Source organism: Rattus rattus, chromosome 17, assembly GCF_011064425.1.
Source record: "Rattus rattus isolate New Zealand chromosome 17, Rrattus_CSIRO_v1, whole genome shotgun sequence".
Classification (NCBI taxonomy): Eukaryota; Metazoa; Chordata; class Mammalia; order Rodentia; family Muridae; genus Rattus; species Rattus rattus.
In genome coordinates, this window is record NC_046170.1 from 16,907,003 (window position 1) to 16,925,988 (window position 18,986).

General features: G+C 43.0%; 1 protein-coding gene across 3 annotated transcripts; it reads left to right on the forward strand.

Annotated features, from left to right (window-relative positions):
• The first annotated feature begins 682 nt into the window (after positions 1-682).
• On the forward strand, positions 683-17,349 carry Elmod2 (ELMO domain containing 2). 3 transcript variants are annotated; one of them, XM_032887552.1, is made up of 9 exons: positions 683-803; positions 1,962-2,109; positions 3,788-3,816; positions 9,376-9,473; positions 10,427-10,556; positions 13,139-13,272; positions 14,844-14,912; positions 15,624-15,757; positions 16,079-17,349. In XM_032887552.1, the coding sequence occupies exons 2-9, from the start codon at positions 1,968-1,970 to the stop codon at positions 16,222-16,224; spliced, it is 882 nt and encodes a 293-aa protein (XP_032743443.1). In that variant the 5' UTR covers positions 683-803; positions 1,962-1,967; the 3' UTR covers positions 16,225-17,349. The 3 variants fall into 3 exon arrangements, with proteins under 3 accessions (XP_032743443.1, XP_032743445.1, XP_032743444.1); XM_032887554.1 differs by having other exon boundaries at positions 15,641-15,757; positions 16,079-16,210; XM_032887553.1 differs by lacking the exon at positions 683-803 and adding an exon at positions 918-1,163.
• Positions 17,350-18,986: the final 1,637 nt, after the last annotated feature.

Sequence of the window (18,986 nt, forward strand, 5' to 3'; positions counted from 1 at the left end):
TCCTCCAGTAGCGCTTATCCTTACTTTGCTGACTCTGCTGTATGTAATGATCTTTTCCCCTACCCCCTAATCCCCTTAATAACTTCGTTAGGCTGCTTCACCTGATACTATGCTTTTGCCGGTTGGTTTAGTGTGAGTCCATTGTAGAAAGACCGCCTGGCACATACAAGCCTTTTAAGGTTTAAAAAAAAAAAAGTGCACACATTACTCCTCCAGTAGAAACGATAGTTAAGAAATGAACGTTTGATGAATTAACTGTTCCATGTTCGTTTTTCAGAGGAAAAAGTCGCAACTTCTCACTGCACATTAGTCACGCAAGTTCTTTTGCGCCATCCATAAGGTTCCTTCGAGCCAAGTTTCCTTTGTGCCTCATAAAGATGGGAAATAATCACTTCGCAGATTAGGAAATGTAGGGGAAAGTGCTGCTGTCACGCCCGCGGTGGAGGAGTGTCCTAAAGCTCTGAGCAAAGTTTCAGGCCGCTTCCATAGGGACCACGCAGGCGCTGGGCTGGGCGTAGCAGCCGGCAGCCGTTGCTAGGGAAACCGTCCGGCGTCTGGCACGCTGGTCCGCAGGCCCCTTCTTCTGCACCAGTGATAGGCTGAGAGCGAGCCAATCCGAAGACGACGAAGAGGCGGGGCGCAGAGCCAGGAGACACCCCGCCCCCGCAGCCTCCGTGCGGACTTCCGGGTCGCGGCGTTCGCTGGGAGCGCTCCGCGTAGAGCGTCGTTTCCGTTGCCGGTGTTTGCAGCTGGGGGAAACCGAGGCAGTGCCAGCTTCCCCCTAGTTCTTCCGCTTCAGTGAGGTGGCTGCTGTTTTATTTTTCTCTCACCCCGAGTTGCTGGCGTGCGGTTGCGCCAGCCTCGCAGTCTTCCCGCGGATAGTCCGCAGGGTGCCGAGGCCGTCGGGGCTTTGTGCAGTGTTCCCGCGCGCGAGAGGGGCGGGACGGCGCGGTGCCCTCGGGGCTCGCACTCGGTTTCCCGAGGCCCTGGGGCCCGGCGGGACGGCCTGCGGGCGCCTGGCAGTTCTGCCGCCTTCGTCCCGACAAGCGCCGAAGGGATGACTCATTTTAAAGATCCTGATCTGCGCGTCCCGCACCGACCCCCGGTGCCCTGCCCTGCGGGGATTTCGAATTTGACAGCTCCCCCGGCCGGGCGCAGAGAGGGTGTGTCTGCGAATCCCAGGACTGGAAGGCAGGGGAGGAGGGCTTTCTTTTCGGTCCCCCTCATCCCTCCTCCCCTTCGTTTAGCACTCGAAGAGTTTTCTTTTAAGATCCAGTTATATCAAGTGTATAGGTTTTGTGGGTTTAAAAGAAAAAAAAAAACTCTTGGTGTCTCTGCCCTTCACCTACTGACTGGAAAAATCAAGTTGGTCGGGATGCCATCTGCTCGGCTTCCAACCTGTAGGCTTCAGTTTGTAAGCCACTTGTAGTGTTTTCATTTGTTAGAGTCAGCTGACTGGGACAGCTGGGCACGCTCTCAACCAAGGCTAAGAAGAGCTCTTTCTTTGGGAAACCACATCTGATGTGTGATAGGTTTGAAATTGTTGCTTGGTTGGTCCTTTTATCCTTGAACTTCTTTGTTCCAAGTTTCAAGGGATGAAAAGCGGAAGTAGGAATCCAAAATATTAAATATAATTATTTGGCAAAAATGTAAGGTGGTTATTCTTTTAAGCGATTAAATAATTTGGCCAGTTTTTTTTTTTTTTGCTCCTTTTTTACTTTTTTAAAAAAGTGACCATTTAGCAAAGAGATAAATTGACCATTTGGCTAATCATTATTTAAACTGTTGTATGTTATTTCTTTGCCTAATAGATTAAAGAGTCACAAAATAGACACAGTTGAATAATGGATTTCATTATAATTTGGGGAGTTGGATCAACCTAATTTACTTTTCAGTTTTACCATTCCAGTTTGAGACCACTAAGCTTGCGTTTTTATATCCTTTTTTTTTTTTTTCCCCAGGAAAACATGTTCCTTTCTTTGTGGGAGTTTTTCTATGGACACTTTTTCCGATTTTGGATGAAATGGGTTTTACGACAGATGACTGGAAAGTGTGAATTGCAGCGAATTTTTGACACCTATGGAGGTGCACAGAGGACCTACAGAATAGGTAATGTCCTTCAAAATCAAAAAATTCAAGATTAATTGAAACGTAATTGTCTATTTACCCCATGGTAGTTTGATTTGAGCGAGTCACTGCAACTGAATTTATTAAACTTTGTAGTCTTTGAGTTCTTTTCATTCTACTATTGACTATTGAATCAAATATCAAATAGTTGTATATAAAAAGAAACTTAATAGAACATCTCATATGTACCCAAAGAATGAGCCTCTTGAATTTTTTAAAAACTTATCAATTATTATTCAGATTGTATTTGCAGTTGTTAACTAGAAAATTATTCTCTCTTCCATTTGAGATTTTTGCACAGATGTATGAGGTAAAGATTGAAGAGTCAGTTATCTGGTTTCCTACTTTGAGGCCTCCTTAATCAGTCTTCTCACTTCTCACCCTTATTTCTGAATGGGCAGACTGCTCATTGGTACTAGGAAAGATTTTTAGACCCTACCTGGTCCAGGCTCACAGTGATAGCCACATGGTTCTGAGTACTTGAAGTATGGAGTTGTGCTGTACATGTACGATACCCACTGGATTTCAAAGACTTTATATGAAAAAATGTAAAGATATATAATTGTGTTTGTAATACATCGAAGCGATATTTTTGTTGTTATAACAATAAAAATTGCATGCGTTTCTTTTTAATTTAATATAGCTGGGGAAATGTTTATGGTATACATGGGGCTGAGTTTGGTTTGCATTATATTTCTGCCAAATGACAATTTTTCAATGTTTAATTGAAAATATTGTTCTGAATTCAAACTCAGATGGTTGAGAAATGTGGTTTCAAGTTACTTTAGGCATGGTAGGAGACATGGGCAGGGCCACAGCTCATGATGCTGTGTTAAGTAGAAAATCAAGAATTAACCAGCTCCTATTTTGTGTTGATCATAATACCTTGAATGAAGAATGGATGCCTTTAGGGCCAAGGGAGTGAGGTGTGGACGGCAGACCCTGTGCCCAGGATTGTTGGAAGAATAGTAGAGCATCTTGTGGCCTCTGGTTGGATGAAGTATAATGCACAATTTTTGACGCACACACACCCCTGCATACACACCTGCTCAGAAGAACCAAGTGCCTCTTGACGCAGACCTGTGTTGGTTGGCACTTTACAGTATGAGGAAAGAGCATATTCAAAGCTTTACTTTGAGGCAAAAGCCATTTTCTTACAATTCTCAAAAGGAGAGTAGTATTCTTAATATACCAGAAACATTTTTTTAACAGACCAATACAAATGCTGTTCTTCTTGGGTCAGAAACCAGGAATATAGAGGCTGTTTGCCTGAGAAGAGGAGAGTTGGCCAGACAGTCTCTAATGCTTGGTTCTTGTGCTGTCCACTTGCTTGGGCTGACGATGAAGAGAGTGGAGTGGAGAATGTAGTCTGCAGATGAATTTCTGATATTTGAGCAGTGGCAAACACCCCCACTCTGGCGGTCTACACAGAAACTACATTCTGGGAAAGTTAGAGTGCCACTGGCTTGGTACCGCATCTGGGGAAAGATGGTTCTTCTCTGTCTTGTAAGATTTTGAGATGATTGTTGTGTTGTTCATGGGGAAATTGCACCTTAAACTGCAGAAATGATTTTTCACTGCTATTATATTTTTGCTACTTGATTTTGGGTAATTCAGAAAATGTGTTCAAGTGGTAACTTTTTTTTTTTTTTAATTTCAGAAAATTCCTTGACATATTCCAAGAGTAAGGTAAGGGCACATTAAAGTGCTAATTCTAGAAAACTTAACCTAAATGTATTTTTTTCTTTAAAAGGAACACTTTGATTTTAGGATTATGTTTACTGCCTTTGCTATAAGAAACCGAGTTACATTTTCTCATTTTAGAACTTGTAATTCTGTCTTCAAAGTACTTTGTGTGTTTTGATGGATAGAAGAGTATTTGAACTCTGCGTCTTGTTCAGAGGTGTGTTATTATAGACGGGGATCTTGCCTGTTTATTCTGCAGCAGCTGTGGTAGCTTTGGGGACCAGCGTGGTAAGAAAGCCTTTGTGAAGACTGTGTCCACAGGGAAGGTTGTGTGAGAGAAGAGCCAAGCAAGCGTTGATCCAAAGCGAGTCCCAGCATGCACTACATAGCAGTCAGCTTTTGCTGAATTAGAAACAAGCGCAAATCTGCAGGAGCCTCAAGCAGTGTTATTGTGTGCTCATGTAAAGGCCTCTATCTAGTTGGTGTCACTGTAGGTCACAGGTGCGGGATTCCGTGGGCAGCTCTTGATGTTAAGTGGGAAACCAAGAACTAACCAGCTAGAATTGACTGTAAGGTCACAATGTGTCTGTGTAAGAATTACTGGTATCTATTATTGTATGACATTTTCAGTTTAGTTATCTGTGTGCACATCTGTATTTTAATATCCATATTATATTTGCACTCGGTCATAATGCAAAATAGGATTCACAATGGAGACCGTGGGCATGATTTGGTCTCTAGTGTTGATGAGAGTAGCTGACTCACACCGGGGTCAGAAGGGTGTTGGACTGGGCAAGCTGACACAATTCGTTCTGGAGAGCAGTATCTATAGAGGGAGGGTGCTTGTTATCTTGGGTACAGTCCTTCATTTGTGAGTTATCTGTGTGAGACTGACTCGCATCCACACAATGGACACTGGGCAGGGTATAGAGTTCCTTTGTTCAGAATCCTAAACTGTAGTTTGTTTTCTTCATGAGAATACGGCATCCGAAGCTTCTGCCCTAATTCTTGTCTAATTGAACACATGTGTGGTACCTGCTACTGCACTGTAGCGGGCCGCTCCCCACAGCAGCCTTGTGATTGTAGGGACCTGCCGACACGTTTTATTTCAGAGCTGTTACAGCAGGTCTCAAACTCAGGAGCTCCAGATTCTCTGGAAGCTTGGTAGAGTGTAGACACTGGGTTCCACCCCAGAGGTCCTGCTTCTGTTTCTGACGTGTTGGTTCCCCAGTGATGCTTGTTTTCTGTAGGTCAGGGCCCTGCTTGGAGGGACAGCCCTGCGTTCTGATATTCTACTCTCTCTGTAAGAAGCCATGTTTTCTCCACACAGACTGACTGATGCAAATCAAGTTGTGTTTCTTTGTGTCATAAATCTGGGGATATTTGAGAACGAATTGTCCTCTGACAGGTGCTTTCTAGTGGCCTGGGAACTATATTGTAAAAGTGTTACAGTTCCTTATACCACACCCACAGACCCAGCACTTATATGTCCTCTCCAATGCTTTGAAACCTGCCTGCACACTGTCAGTGCTGCCCCCAGAGCACCCCCAGCCCCTGGTTGCTCTCTGTTGCGTCTAGCATTGCTCTTGTCCTGTGCTGCTGCTCCAAACCAGAGTGCCACCAGCCATCAGGCCTGTGTGCCACTAGGGCCAGAGTGTTCGTTCTCCCTGCTAAAAGTTTGTCACATCACCTCCAGTTTCATTCCGTTTTGATCTCATGAGCTCTCGGAGCATTCTCTACTTGGAATTGTAAGCACACCCCCCATCCTTTTGCCTTCTTTCTTTTACAGTATTTTACTTCTTTATTTCTCCATTCTCTCCTGCCCCAAAGAAACAGCACAAAGCATAGTGTCTGTCACTTATGTCCATGTCCCCAGAGCCTGCCCCAACTCTGGCAAGTGACAGTACTCTGAGTGTAAAGAAAACATGGATGAGTGGCAGGAAGCCCTGGCCCCTTCTCCACAGGAGCGTGTGGTACCTGCCTCTTTCCTAGTTCTGGAGGAGAAGGGACAGAATCTGAACTCAGCACCCACACATCAGCGGAATGAGGACAGGCTGGAGCAGCGTCTGTGGTCTCAGAATTTATTAGTGGGATTTTATATGTGGTAAAATTAAGCTAAATGTAAGTAGTACAGGGGATCAGATTTGGTAAAATTTCAACAAGGATTGGGTGACTACCGTGTGTTCAGATTCTACCAGGGTTTTCAGTATTTGTAGAAGTAGTAAATTGATGATGGGCCGTTATCAGTAGGAGACAAAGAGTGATACAGAGAAGGAGGGACTGAACATGACTCAGAGCAGTGGCCTCAACCTTCCCAGTGCTGTGTACTCCTCATGTGCTGACCCCCAACCATGACATCACTTCATTGCAACTTCATAACTGTAATGTCACTACTGTGAATCATAATGTAAATATCTGATGTGCAGGGTATCTGATAATGCCACCCCTGTAAAAGGGTTGTTTGACCCTAATGAGTACTGACCCACAAGTTGAGAACTACTGGTTACAGTGTTTTGGGACTCAACAAGAGTGGATTAAGTTAACAGAAAACAATATGCTAATTTTTCAATTATTTAGTAGCTATTTAAAAATCTCACTTGAAAGGTTAATATTAAACTTGTATTCTTATGATGTCGCCATTAAAAAAGCCAATTACTGATGGGTTTTGTTACTCTATAAAGAGAATAACTACCAGTGCCTGAGATGAAGTTAGATCATAGCTGCCTTGTTGTCTTGAAACCTAGAATTGAAGCGACTTTGTCAATACATAGAGGTGGGCTGTCAGTTTAAACATGCAAGTCGTGCATATCATTCTGGTGTTGTGGTATTTCCATTGAGAATCTCTGTATTTTATTACATGAAAAGAAGTCTGGAAATATTTTTGATTTTATTACTTCCTGTGTGTTTGACTTTGTGCAAGTTGTTTGTCCCTCATCAATACCTGTGTGGTGATTTTAAGAAGGCAACATAAGAGAATGCATGCTGATAATATTGGTGATAATGTATTAAGCCAGTAAACACTGTGAGGATTTGAGAGAGAGCACCCGTGAGACCTCGTACATATTTAAACACTTTGCACTTCCGATGGATGCTATGCTTGCTTATCCCTGGCAGCAATCTCAGAGTGTGGCTGTGTTGGCTTGTAGGCTCTTGGACAGTTGAAATTCCTTCTTTGTTGGTTAAAAATTAAGTCTCCTTTCCTCAGTTACAGACTAGGAACTATTTATAACTTACGTCCAATGGATGCTAAAATGTGAAAGTCTGTGGTATCTGGACTATAAATATTGCAGTAACCCCAGTGGGTCAGAGAGGAATTTGGTGGGAAATAGACAAAGAATATTGACCTGGAAACACAACATATCAACATTTGCTTAGCTCACTAAAGCAGATTTTAAAAGCCTGAACCAGTTGAAGGTACGATCTGTTTGTACCTATAGAAACCTGAAAAGAAACTGAGCCCAAAGTAAGCTGAAGAAGTTATAAGGCAGAAAAATCAAAGAATTAGTAAAATAGACAAACGTAGACATTGCACCAAACTCAGAAGCCCATACTTTAAAAAGACTAGTGATATCAGTAACCTCCAGCCACTGATGATTTAGGAGAGAAAGCCAAGAGTCCCAGTCTGAAGAAAGGTAGAGCATAAGTGAGCAGCCTCAGGATAGTAAACCCTGAAGCTCATGGGAAATGGGAAAGTAGTTTATCCATTAATATGAAAATAAAAGTATCTATGTTGCCACATATTCAAGAAAAGAAATAAAATCTCTAAAATAGTTGCAAAACTCTCCAGCATTGGCCTAATTAATCCTCTTTTAAAAGATGTTTGAACTGTTGTATTTCTGCGTGTTGGCCTGTATGCATGTCTGTGCTCTGTGTACATATCTGGTGCCCACGAGGTAAGAAGAGGGCACCGTCTGGTAGGTGGTGAGCCGTCAGGTAGGTCCTCTGCAGAAGAAGCCAGTGCTCTGTGCCATTGAGCCTCTCTCCAGCCTGGCTTAATTCTTACCAAACACTCATGGAAGAAGGAACTGTCAGCAGAAAGTCCTGGGAAATAGAGGGAAGACACCCCCCCTCCTTTTGAGTGCACACTAAAACCAAAGACATAAAAGTACAACTTAGTGTCCATTATGAATGTGATGTAAGAGTTCTTATAGAACAACTGATCCCAGTAACACATAGAGAGGATAATATATTCTGATTAAATACAGAGAGTATAATTTATTACCACAGTAACTAGTCAGAAAACTATGGTCATTTTGATAGATACTGGGAATTCTGCTCATGATTAAAATCTTTCCCGACTAGAAGAGCAAAAACTCCCTCAGTCCATTACAGACCGCCAGCAGACAATGTGTAGCTGGCATCACAGGAAACATTCAGCATTGAAGGTTTTGCCGCGTGTAGTTGGGAGCATGACAGAGATGTTTAGTTTCTCTGCTTCTGTGCAGCATTGTGCTGAAGTCCTGGGCTACAGTCAGCAAGAAAACAAAACAAAACAAAACCCTGAGACATAGTTGGCCAGAAAGAGCTATGCGTATTACCAGAGATGCAGCCTGAGAACATAGACGAGACGACACTGGGTCCTTGGAGGCTGCTGCTGTGAGTTCCTGAGTGAGCTGAAATACTCGGCAGCAGGCCGCTCACTTCTGTCTGTAGTCGCAATGCACTGTGGATCATCAAAGAGCAGTGCCTCCTGCCACAGCAGCCAGAAGTGCGAAACGTCCAGGGAGTTTTAGTTCAGTCCTAAAACCTATGGAGAAATTTTTTTGGGGGGGAAAAGCCTATATTCGTCAATTAAAAGACTCAGTGTTGCTAAATATGAATTCCAAATTTGACCTATGAATTTGTGAAGTTTTAATCAAAATCTCATTGAATATGTTGGAAGACATTGACAAGTTCAGTCTGCAAACTTTTGCAGAAGTATGAGTGGCCTGTGGTAGCTCAAATGGTTGTAGAAGAGGGCCATAGTCAGCATGGGCTCCTAAACAGATAGAAGATGTCATCAGACATCAGAGGATGTCATCAGACAGACCAGAAACAGACGGCATGGAAACATCACCTGAATGCTGGCACAGGAGACTGCAGGAAGGGAAGCTGCCAGCACTGGATGCTGGAAAACTGGATGTGGCAGGGGTAGCAGGGTGGGGCTTGGTGAGGAGGTTGCACAAAAAGACAGCTCTTGGACCTGTTGCTACTCCTCTTTTTAAATTATTTTAAAAATGTTAACTTTTTTTTTGGACAATTTCACAGTTATGTAGTGTTCTGCAGTTGTATTCTCCCTCCTACCCACTCTGCCTCCTGTATATGCTGGCCTCCTTCCCAACCCTCCCCACTTTCATGACTCCATTACCTATTTGGTTAGGTACATGTGCTTTTCTGAGTGTGGTCGGAGGCTTTTAGAAAACCACAAATACTTATACGATTCCAGCTTTGGGGGAGATCTGAAGTAAGTGTGATTTTTTTTCATTTTAATATCTTCTTTGTAAAATTGCTTAAATGTCTTAAAACAGACTTCTATATCAGCCCTTGGAGACTTCTCTCATTCCACTGTATCTCCATAACTAGGTCCTACAGAATGCAACACGAGTTGCCGAGAGCGACCTGGACAGGTGCATAGCGAACATCATGAAGGAAAAGAAGATCTGCCCCGAGAAGGACAGCAGGTGTGCTGCTCCCTCTGTGACTAATGTTGCCTGCTGTGCAGATCTCTGCACAGTTGGGCTGTGGCGGGGAAGGCTTGTGGAGGAGAAAGCCCAGCTCTGTCATCCCCTGAGCACTGAGGCCCAGACTGCTGATAACTGCACAGGGCTGCAGCCACAGGGCCAGGCCCTCCCAATCAGTCCCTGAGGTTAAATAGCCGGCAGCTGGTCTTCCTGCCCTTCAGAGTCTGGTGTCTGTGTGCTGTTCAGGTCAGACCCTCCCATGTCCCTCCAGTGTGTGTCACAAGTTCTGCCGAGTCCTTACTGTGTTTTCTGTCCCTCTGTCCCTCATGAACAAGAGCCACCAAGTAGCTGGCTAGACGTAATAGGCACACAGATGATAGACGTCTTCTGTGTTAGGATACGTGACATTAGTTGATACATAAGTAAGGGAGGTGAAGAGTGGCTTTGGGGAAGACAGCAGTTAGGAAATGAGTTCTTGAGGTAAGAGGCCACAACCCCAGCAGGAGTTGGTGCTGTGCAATTGGTCTGAAGGGCATGTCATAGACAGGGTGAGGCTTGAAGGTCTTCCAGACTGTTGATGGATTGGGATTGGTCATGCCCTAGCTTGGGAACTAAAGATTCATGTGCTTCACTATGGTAGAGTCACTATAAACAGCATGTCGGCTAGGGAGAGCAGGCTACTGTACCTGGGGAGACTGGGATAACTCATCCTGGGTTGTTTGGGATACACTTCAAGTTATTAGAGATGCTGCAAAGTGGCAGTAAAGAATTGGGGATGTGTGGACATCTCAGAAAATGTGATGAATAAGTTCTAATAATGGAGCTCTTGTAATGCTCTTGAGTTAAGTCAGAAGTGACAAACCACTTCCTAAATAGATGTGTGACACGCCCTCCCCCAGGCCTCGCTTTATTTGATAAAGAGGTCTGACTTAAACTAATAATTTTATCCTCAGTTTTCAAATCTGCATGAGGACATGCTTACTGCAGATCACTGGCTATAGACAGCTCTACCACGACGTAGAAAACGTTAGGAAAAAGCCCTACGATTCTGCCAATGCACAGCATGAGAAGCTGCTCCTCAAGGTAAGGCTGCCTCGGTTCAGGGAGCGAGCTTCTGCTGTGAGAGCTGCGCACTCTTCCGGCTCCTTCAGCTGGAAAAGACTGTTGGTCAGCAACTCTTACTTGATAAGCATCTTTAAAAATACAGGAGCTCTCGGACTCAAAGCATGGACACACAGGCCTCGGAGCCTCTGTTTATCTAATTTGCTTGTGGAGACTTGGCTTTCTTTCAGCAGCACTGAAGCTGTGAAGTGCATGTCCGTTTGTTCAGGATTGTGTCTCTTCTGGGACCAGCCCAGCATGAGTTGGCAAATACTGCCATGGTAAGAAAGGAGAGGGGAGAGAGCACCTTTTGCCTTCTGCTTCTGTTGTGTAAGTGTGTGAGCGTGGTAGCAGCACCCGTCTCTACAGGTTGAGGCTTAGAGAAATTGCTAGACTGTCCAGGGTAGGCCTTCACTGGAGGAAAAGGATTCCCAGGCCCAGGGGAGGTGGGGGACTTGCTTTGGGTGCTAACACACTAGAGCCAGGAGGGTGCTGCCTCCTGCCCATCCTCTGCTACAGTTCACACTCTGGAGGAGGAGTAAAGGTGTGACTTCAAACTTTTCTTTCATTCTCTCACACTCTTATTCTCTCTTTCCATTCTGTTCCTCTCTCCCTCCTCCCCCTTGTCCTCTCTCTCAGTCCTCTCTGGTCTCCCTCCTCACCATCTTCATAAAGTACCGGTTTCCGGATGACATTTCATGCATCCTTAGTTCTGGTTGGCCCTCCCTACGTGTCCCTCCTCTCTGCTGCCTCCCTGGTAATACTCTCCTCCTCCTCGGCTTTATCTCAGGTGAACCCACTTATCCTTAAAGCACTTGGAGGTAGGACTCGATATGACCCATATGGAAAGTCTCCCGGGACATCTGTGTAAGATAAAATGCTTAAAACTGCCAAAGTGAGGCTGCAGAGGTGGCTCACAACTGCAGAGTGCTTACTGCCATTGCACAGGACTTGGGTTCAATTCCTAGCACCATTTGTAGCTCCAGTGCCAGGAGCTGTTATGTGGACTGAGCTCATATTTGAGTGACTTAGAGCTCACAGTCTTCATCCACCTTAGCTGCCAAGCCTTCTGTTACACCTGCTGTCAGGAAGGAGTAAGACATGTGTCCCAGTGCCCAGTCCAGGGACCTTTGTCCTGGCTGTCCACCACGAAACTCAGCTCTGGTGGTAGAATGGTGGCGACTGGAGCACACCGCTGAAGTCTTGCTGGGAAGAGAGCTGTGGAGTTGAAGATGTTTGAGTATAAGCAGCTCTTGTCAGGGTCTAATCTTTAGATCTGAACTTCACCTTAACCTTATGAAATCAGGGTCTCCAGGCTGCAGCCCATGATGGATATTAAACCTTGAGTATTAAAAGCTGAATATGATGGGATGTTTCTGTAATCCCAGAATTTTGGAGATTGAGGCAGGAGGATGGGAATTCAAAACTATTCTGGGCTGCATAACAAGACCCAATCTCCAGAAACAAAGAAGCAAACAAATGAATGAAAACTGAGGAGTTGGGGTTGGGATTTAGCTCAGTGGTAGAGCGCTTGCCTAGCAAGCGCAAGGCCCTGGGTTTGGTCCCCAGCTCCAAAAAAAAAGAAAAAAGAAAAAAAAAAACAAAACAAAAAAAAAAAAAAAAAAAAAACTGAGGAGTGGTTCTCCACTGCAGCCCACACATCTGAAGCCTTAGTGCTCTGGTCACATTCCTCATCAGTAAGCTCCTGGGCTGCTCATAAGAGAGTGGGCAAGATAAAGCCCAGTCTAATAACTGGAGCTAGCTTGAGGCCAGACACAAGGAAGGCCATAGTGTTGACATCTTGTTAGGGAACAGGGCACCCTCCACAGTGCCCACTGTGGTGATGAGATGGGGAGAAGCACACATTTCTGTTTTGCAAAGCTTTTCAGTTTTTTATTCAGTATGTACAAGTATGTTTTAGCTCTTGAAAATGACCAATTTTTCTTAATTATTTTTCATTGACTGGTTTATTACTACCTAACAAAGGGAAAGATTGTTAATCAAAATTTCTTACCTGATAACAACTTCAGTGGTAAAGATTATATTTATTTAAAATCATCTTTTTTCTCTTAAAAATGAAAATTTATGAAATAATCGCACACACCCATTTCTTGTGTTATATTAATATTATTCCATGGTCCCTCCTCAGAATTAATTTCTCTTTATTTCTTTCCCTCCCTCCTCCCTCTCTTTTCTTTTTATTAAAGATTAACCATCCAGCATTACAACATAGCCTATTCAAGCTGAATATGGGTCCATTGACTTGACTGTTCTTCTCAAACAATATATATGCATACACACACACACACACACACATTAGTAAACACAGGTCATTGCTCTAGATTTCTGTAGTGTTTTTTAAAAATGATTCTTCACAACAGCCATTCTGGTTGGAATAGATATACTGTGTTTTGAATACAGTCCTTGTTGGTCTTAGAATCTGCATATAAAAATTGTTGAACTTCAAGTATTCAATTATGAATTAGATAAACTAAGAAAAGGAGAATGTCCCAATAAGCCAAGAACATTACTATTATTTGTAACACAAAAGCGTATTTGTGCAGCTTTGGAGTCTTCTGATGCCAACGAAAAAGTTGAAGGCCCGGATCTCCAAGCAGTGGGCAGACATTGGTTTCCAAGGCGATGATCCCAAAACAGACTTCAGAGGCATGGGCATACTTGGACTGATCAATCTTGTGTAAGTGACGACAAATTATCTTTTCCTTGGCTGAACAAAATTCTACAATTGCTTCCTGTTGACTCGATAAGTTTTCTTAGGTATAATGTGCATGTTTGCTAGTGTGCTGGCAACATTCAAAGACCTGTGTGTGTGTGTGCGTGTGTGCGCATGTGCGTGTGTGCTTACTCACTAGTATTTCCAGTGCCTTTCCCTTCTTCTGTCTTTCCGGCCTTACTTCTGACATCTGCTTAAGAGTCATGAACACCTCTTTCTAGTTTTGCCTTCTTGTTTCCACTGTGCAAGCTCTGATTCCGTTTGGGGAAACAACCAGGTTAGGTGACATCTCCTAACTACCTCTGGCTGTTGACCTGAACCGCCACGTGTCATGCTGTAACAACTTGCCTCTTTCCCTTAGTGCTTAGGCTCTGTGCATGCGATCCCAGATATGCCATAAAAATCACAACTGATAGTCAGCACTGTTCTAGTAAGGGACTGGAAGGTGAGTTCTTAGACCAGTGGTTCTTAGCTTGTGGACTGTGACCGCTTTGGGGGCAGCATATCAGATGTTTACATTATGATTCACAACAGTAGTAAAATTGCGGTTATGAAGTAGCAGGGAAACACTTTTATGGTTGGTGTCGAAGCATTAGGAAGGTTGAGAACCACTCTGCTGTGTGGATGTGCAGGTATACAGACTGTAGTGTTTATCTGTGGACTGTGGCTTACAGACTGTAACTAGTGTTGAGAATGGATGCCAGTAATTTCTATGGATACTTCTTAATGTGAAAATAGTCTGAACTGAAGTAAACTAAGTTAATACTGAGGAAATGTTTAGGTCATGTGGATAAAGCCGTGGGAGGAGGGATGCACCATAATGAGATTTCAAGACCTACACTGTTCACATCATAGATGCATGTATGTTTTGGCAATGCCTAAAGCTGTACAAGTTTTATGTAGTTCTGCTTCCTGAAGATAAATCACATAGTAATCTTTAATGAACTTAAGACTTCCCTACCTCCACCGGAAGAGAATCCTACTGAGCCTGGAGTTTAAGTGACTTAACAGAGTCTGACTCTAGACTGCTGTGGGGCCTTGGTAGACCTCTAATGACGTGCAGTTTCTTCACTGTGTGTAGAGCATGGGCTGATGTGAAGGTGGCCAGGACCCACATCTATCAGTCATGGCCTGCTGGTCAGCGCCTGTCAGCCGTGTGTTCCAAGTGCACACTCCAGCCTGGCAGACAGGACAGACAGTGAAGGAGGGCGGCCCAGCAGCTGCACTTTTATTGGACAGGATGAGAGGTCGCAGATTTCAAAACTCGGGACTTTCTTCATTTGTAAGCAAATAGGACGTCCCTTTGTAGGCAACGATCTCCCTGCTGAAATAGTCTTGCCAAGAGACAGTCTGTGCTCCTTATTTAATAGGCCTGATTCTTTAGGATTAAATTTGGACTCAGGTTCCTTTCTGAGCATCGAGGTGGCTTGAGGCGGAGTGGCTGTAGCAGCAAGGGCCGTTGGTCAGACAGTGGCGGTTGCCTGCTCTGCGTCCGGCGGACATTTCACTTCCTCGTTTTCCTTGAACTTGTTTAGGTATTTCAGCGAGAACTACACCAGCGAAGCACATCAGATCCTCTCCCGCTCAAATCACCCCAAGTTAGGGTAAGCTGGGCAAACATTTAAAAAGCTAGACTCTTGAAGTGAAAATGACTATGTATTTCAAAATGTATCCTAAAATGATATCATTTTAATGATTGTAACTGCAGAAAGAATAATATAAACTATTTTAAAGAAAAGTGATCATAAATGTTCTGTTTCCAAAGTAAATTTTATCACATGTTGTAGTTTATAAAACAAAGATAGGGGCTCATATTTTTTTTTCAGGAATATTTAAAAGTAGAAGGAGAAAGTAACAATGAAATAGGAAAATGAGAGTTAGCTTTGAGAATGGTAAAGGAAAGGCAAACTGAGCCCTTGTTATTAGCTTTATAAATAATCACTAGGACAATAAAGCTCGGTGTGTGTGGGTGTCCCTTCCCTTAGTGTTCTTTTTTTTTTTTTTTCTTTTTTTTGGAGCTGGGGACCGAACTCTACCACTGAGCTAAATCCCCAACCCCTCCCTTAGTGTTCTTAAATGTCTCATGGTCAGAACTTTTATTTTTACTTCTTAGCTTCTGTTCAGAAAATTAACAGCCTTCAAAAAACAAGCACTTTGATCTTCCTGACTGAGTTTAGCGAGGTCACTGCAAAGGGAGTCCTGTGAGGAGCACAGTAGAGACAGTTTGGGGGACTCTCTAGTAAGCTCTGCACACGCTGTAAGCCTCTGTTCCAAGCCATCGGCTAGCTGTGTAACTGGCGGTGTTTGTGACGTAGGTATTCTTATGCAATAGTTGGGATCAATCTCACCGAGATGGCTTACAGCTTATTGAAGAGCGAGGCGCTGAAGCTTCACCTCTACAACTTCGTCCCTGGGGTACCCACAATGGAGCACTTTCACCAGTTCTACTGTGAGTATCGGGCTCAGAGCCAGACCCACCTCAGAGCACTGTGGACTCCCAACAAGGCAGAGTATAGAGCTTTTACCCTAATGCCTCTGAGGTACAGAGCTGGTGTTTGTCATTTTATTGCTTAAGATCCTTGCTGTCCGGGAGAATAGCGGAAGATGATCTCTAGTGTACTCTAAGCACTTCTCTCATATTTGAGTCAGGGTGTCTGGCTTGCAGGCCAAGCAGCCTCATCCCTGGCCCCAGATGCATGTGTACTTTCTAAAGATGGTCTAAATAGATAATTACTCCTGTGGACAATGTGTGTATGCTTTTTACTTCCAGGTTACCTTGTCTATGAATTTGACAAGTTTTGGCTTGAAGAAGAGCCAGAAAGCATTATGTACTTCAACTTGTACAGAGAGAAGTTTCACGAGAGGATCAAAGGACTCTTGATGGATTGCAATGCTGTGCTCACTCTGAAAACATGAACACCATTTATCTTCTCTTTCTACCACCTTTTGCACACGAAACAGAATTTATATGTTATTATAGAAATTATCTGATTAACTACACTCATATAATTTCCTACAAAAATACTTCAGAAACTCTATTTAAGGAAGCTAGAGGACAATCAGTGTGTGTTTACATTCGTTTATACCCTGTTCTCCAAAGAGCCACACCGTCCAGAGCCACGCCAACTACAGTTTGGAACTTGGGTCTAGTCTCTTAGTTTCAAAAGTATAAATCAGGTATATTTATATTTAGCCAACTGATCAAAATGTGCACAAATCTGTTCTCATTTTATGTGCTGTGCTCCCACGCTGGTGTCATTTAAAACCTCTGCAGGGTTCCTGTTCACTCTGGAAGTGGCTTCTGAATGCTCTTGGTCTTTTATCTCTAGGCAAATCAGCACGGGGTTTCATCTGAGGCTTTCTTTGTGTCTCTAGCTCTTGTCAAGAAGTCCTATCCTTAGAGCAGAGAAAGCGTGGCTCTGTCAGGGAGGGTGAACAATCATGGCGTCCTTTGATTTCTCCGGTGCCTGACTAGCAGAAATGAGAGGATGGCGGTGCTGGTGACTAGCTTCTTCTGTATAAGTAGCCCACGTTGGAGGTCTTACTTTAAGGACTCTAGGCATTTACTCCAGTCCAGTATTTTCTTTTATCAGCTGTAGAAGGAACCTTCCTCAGAGCCCCACTGGAGACCCTCTGCCTGTGTGTTTAGAATGGAGGTGCCTCTACTGGGAAAATCTTGATTGCATTTGAAACATAGCTTCTTTTTCGATTAAACTCTCTTTGAAACACAAGAAGAAAACTTAGAGCGTTTTAGACATCTGTTCCCAATCATTGGTGTATTTGACTTGCTGTTCTCTTTTGCTTACCCTTGCTTTGCCTCTGGTGTTTCTGGCTGATGTTGTAGGGACCGGGTTAGCAGCCTGTGGGGTGCTACCATAGCCCGGATCATGACTGTGCATTTTTGTATAGCTTTATTCTCCAAAATCTCAGGAGGGCAGCAAGTACTGTGGAGGGTTATACGTGAGGAGATTCTGATGGGGCGGTTCCCTCTTGGCATGTGTTAGAGATTTATTCCCAGAGCCAAACTAAAAGAGCTTAAAGATAGGAGAGGTGACTGGATGAGAAACACTGCTGAGTCCCGTGGAAACCAGTTTATGACATCGTAGTTTAACCTAATACATGGTGATGTTTTGCACATCTTTTAATATCAGGTATGTAATGACTAGCTTGTGTGATAGAGGAAGTTTGCTACTTTCCCACAATTGTTCGTGTCTTCTGACAAGCCTGTCTTCACACTTGTCAGAGAGTGAGAGAGCGAGAGAGCACGGGACGGGTGTCCTTAGGAGAGCCACAGCTGTAGTGTTGTGTAGGCTGCATTGCAGAGCATGGGTTCAAACTGTTTCCTTAAGGAATATGAAACTTTATTTTTAAGTAGGTTTGCTTTATAATACTAGAAAGGATTTAGCTTTTCAGTATTATAGGAATTTAATAATTGATTTCTTATAGGGGATTTGTCAACCCTGGTAACATAATAATTTCATTTTTAAAAAATCTTGTTGTCCAGGGTTTATGATATATTGTGTCGCCAGACCCTAACAAGGAGCACATGTTTACCGTTATTGTTCACTGTATTATAGTGTGAAGTCTTCCATGGACAGCAGCTGTATTTGTCTGTAACTTTTGTGCTAAAAGTACTTGTGCATGTATGTTAATCTTTCAGCAGCCAGATCTTGGACTGATTTAACTCTTTATCAGCATATGTAATAAAACGACTACTTGAAGTATGAAAGAGGAAATAATAATTAATAATAATAAGTAATTATTTCCTGACAGAAAATAACTCTATAATGATGTGAAGAACATATTATCATAGTTAGGTTAATGTCACAGTCTTTAAATCCTCCTTTGTACATTACAGATATTGTTTGTTTGGTTTTTTTTTTTTGTTAAAATTATCATTAGCCATTTCATATAATTATATAGTGAACTGATCTGTAAGCCAATTCCAGCTTCAAAGTTCTGCTATTCTGGAAGCTTGACTGTCACTAGTTGTACACGAGAATTTAACAGGAAGCCCCAGACTGATGGGCTAGGTGTATGCAGGAAAGGAACAGCACAGTCACTTCCCCTTACTTGCAGCAGACATCAGAACTTCATGCAGTTTTAAAGCCCATGTTTAGATGCTCACCTGTGTCTAGAACTATTAAAATTACAATGTAGCAAATTGGTAGTAATGGCATTGAGTAGCAAGAAAGTTATGTTACTTTTAGATTAAATAAAATAGAATCAATGTGGAGATGAATTCTTGTATATGTGAAGGTGAAGAAATTTTACCGGTGACAAGAGTAGCATAAAATATATAAACACAACATTTAGCAGTTCAAATGCTCTGAAAGACAATCTTTTTAAAAATGGGAGGCACTTGGTTATCTCACAGAACCTAGACCAGGCTCTTTGTAAATAAATGTAACAGTACAGCTAGGTATAAAAATGATTTTAAACTGGCACCGTTTACAGTTCAAAAATCAAATTTTTTTTCTCAAAAATTTCTATCCTGTTTTTTCCTTCTATTGTAGAGCTACTAGGATTTGTATTATTTTTCTATGAAAATGTATGCAAAAAAAAGACTAAAGAGTCTTCCCTCAGTGTTGGCTATCATATCATTCTGTCCATTGAGAATATTCAGTGAAAGGGATTTTGATTAAAAGTTTTGCTCAAAGAAAAACGATTACTTGGGT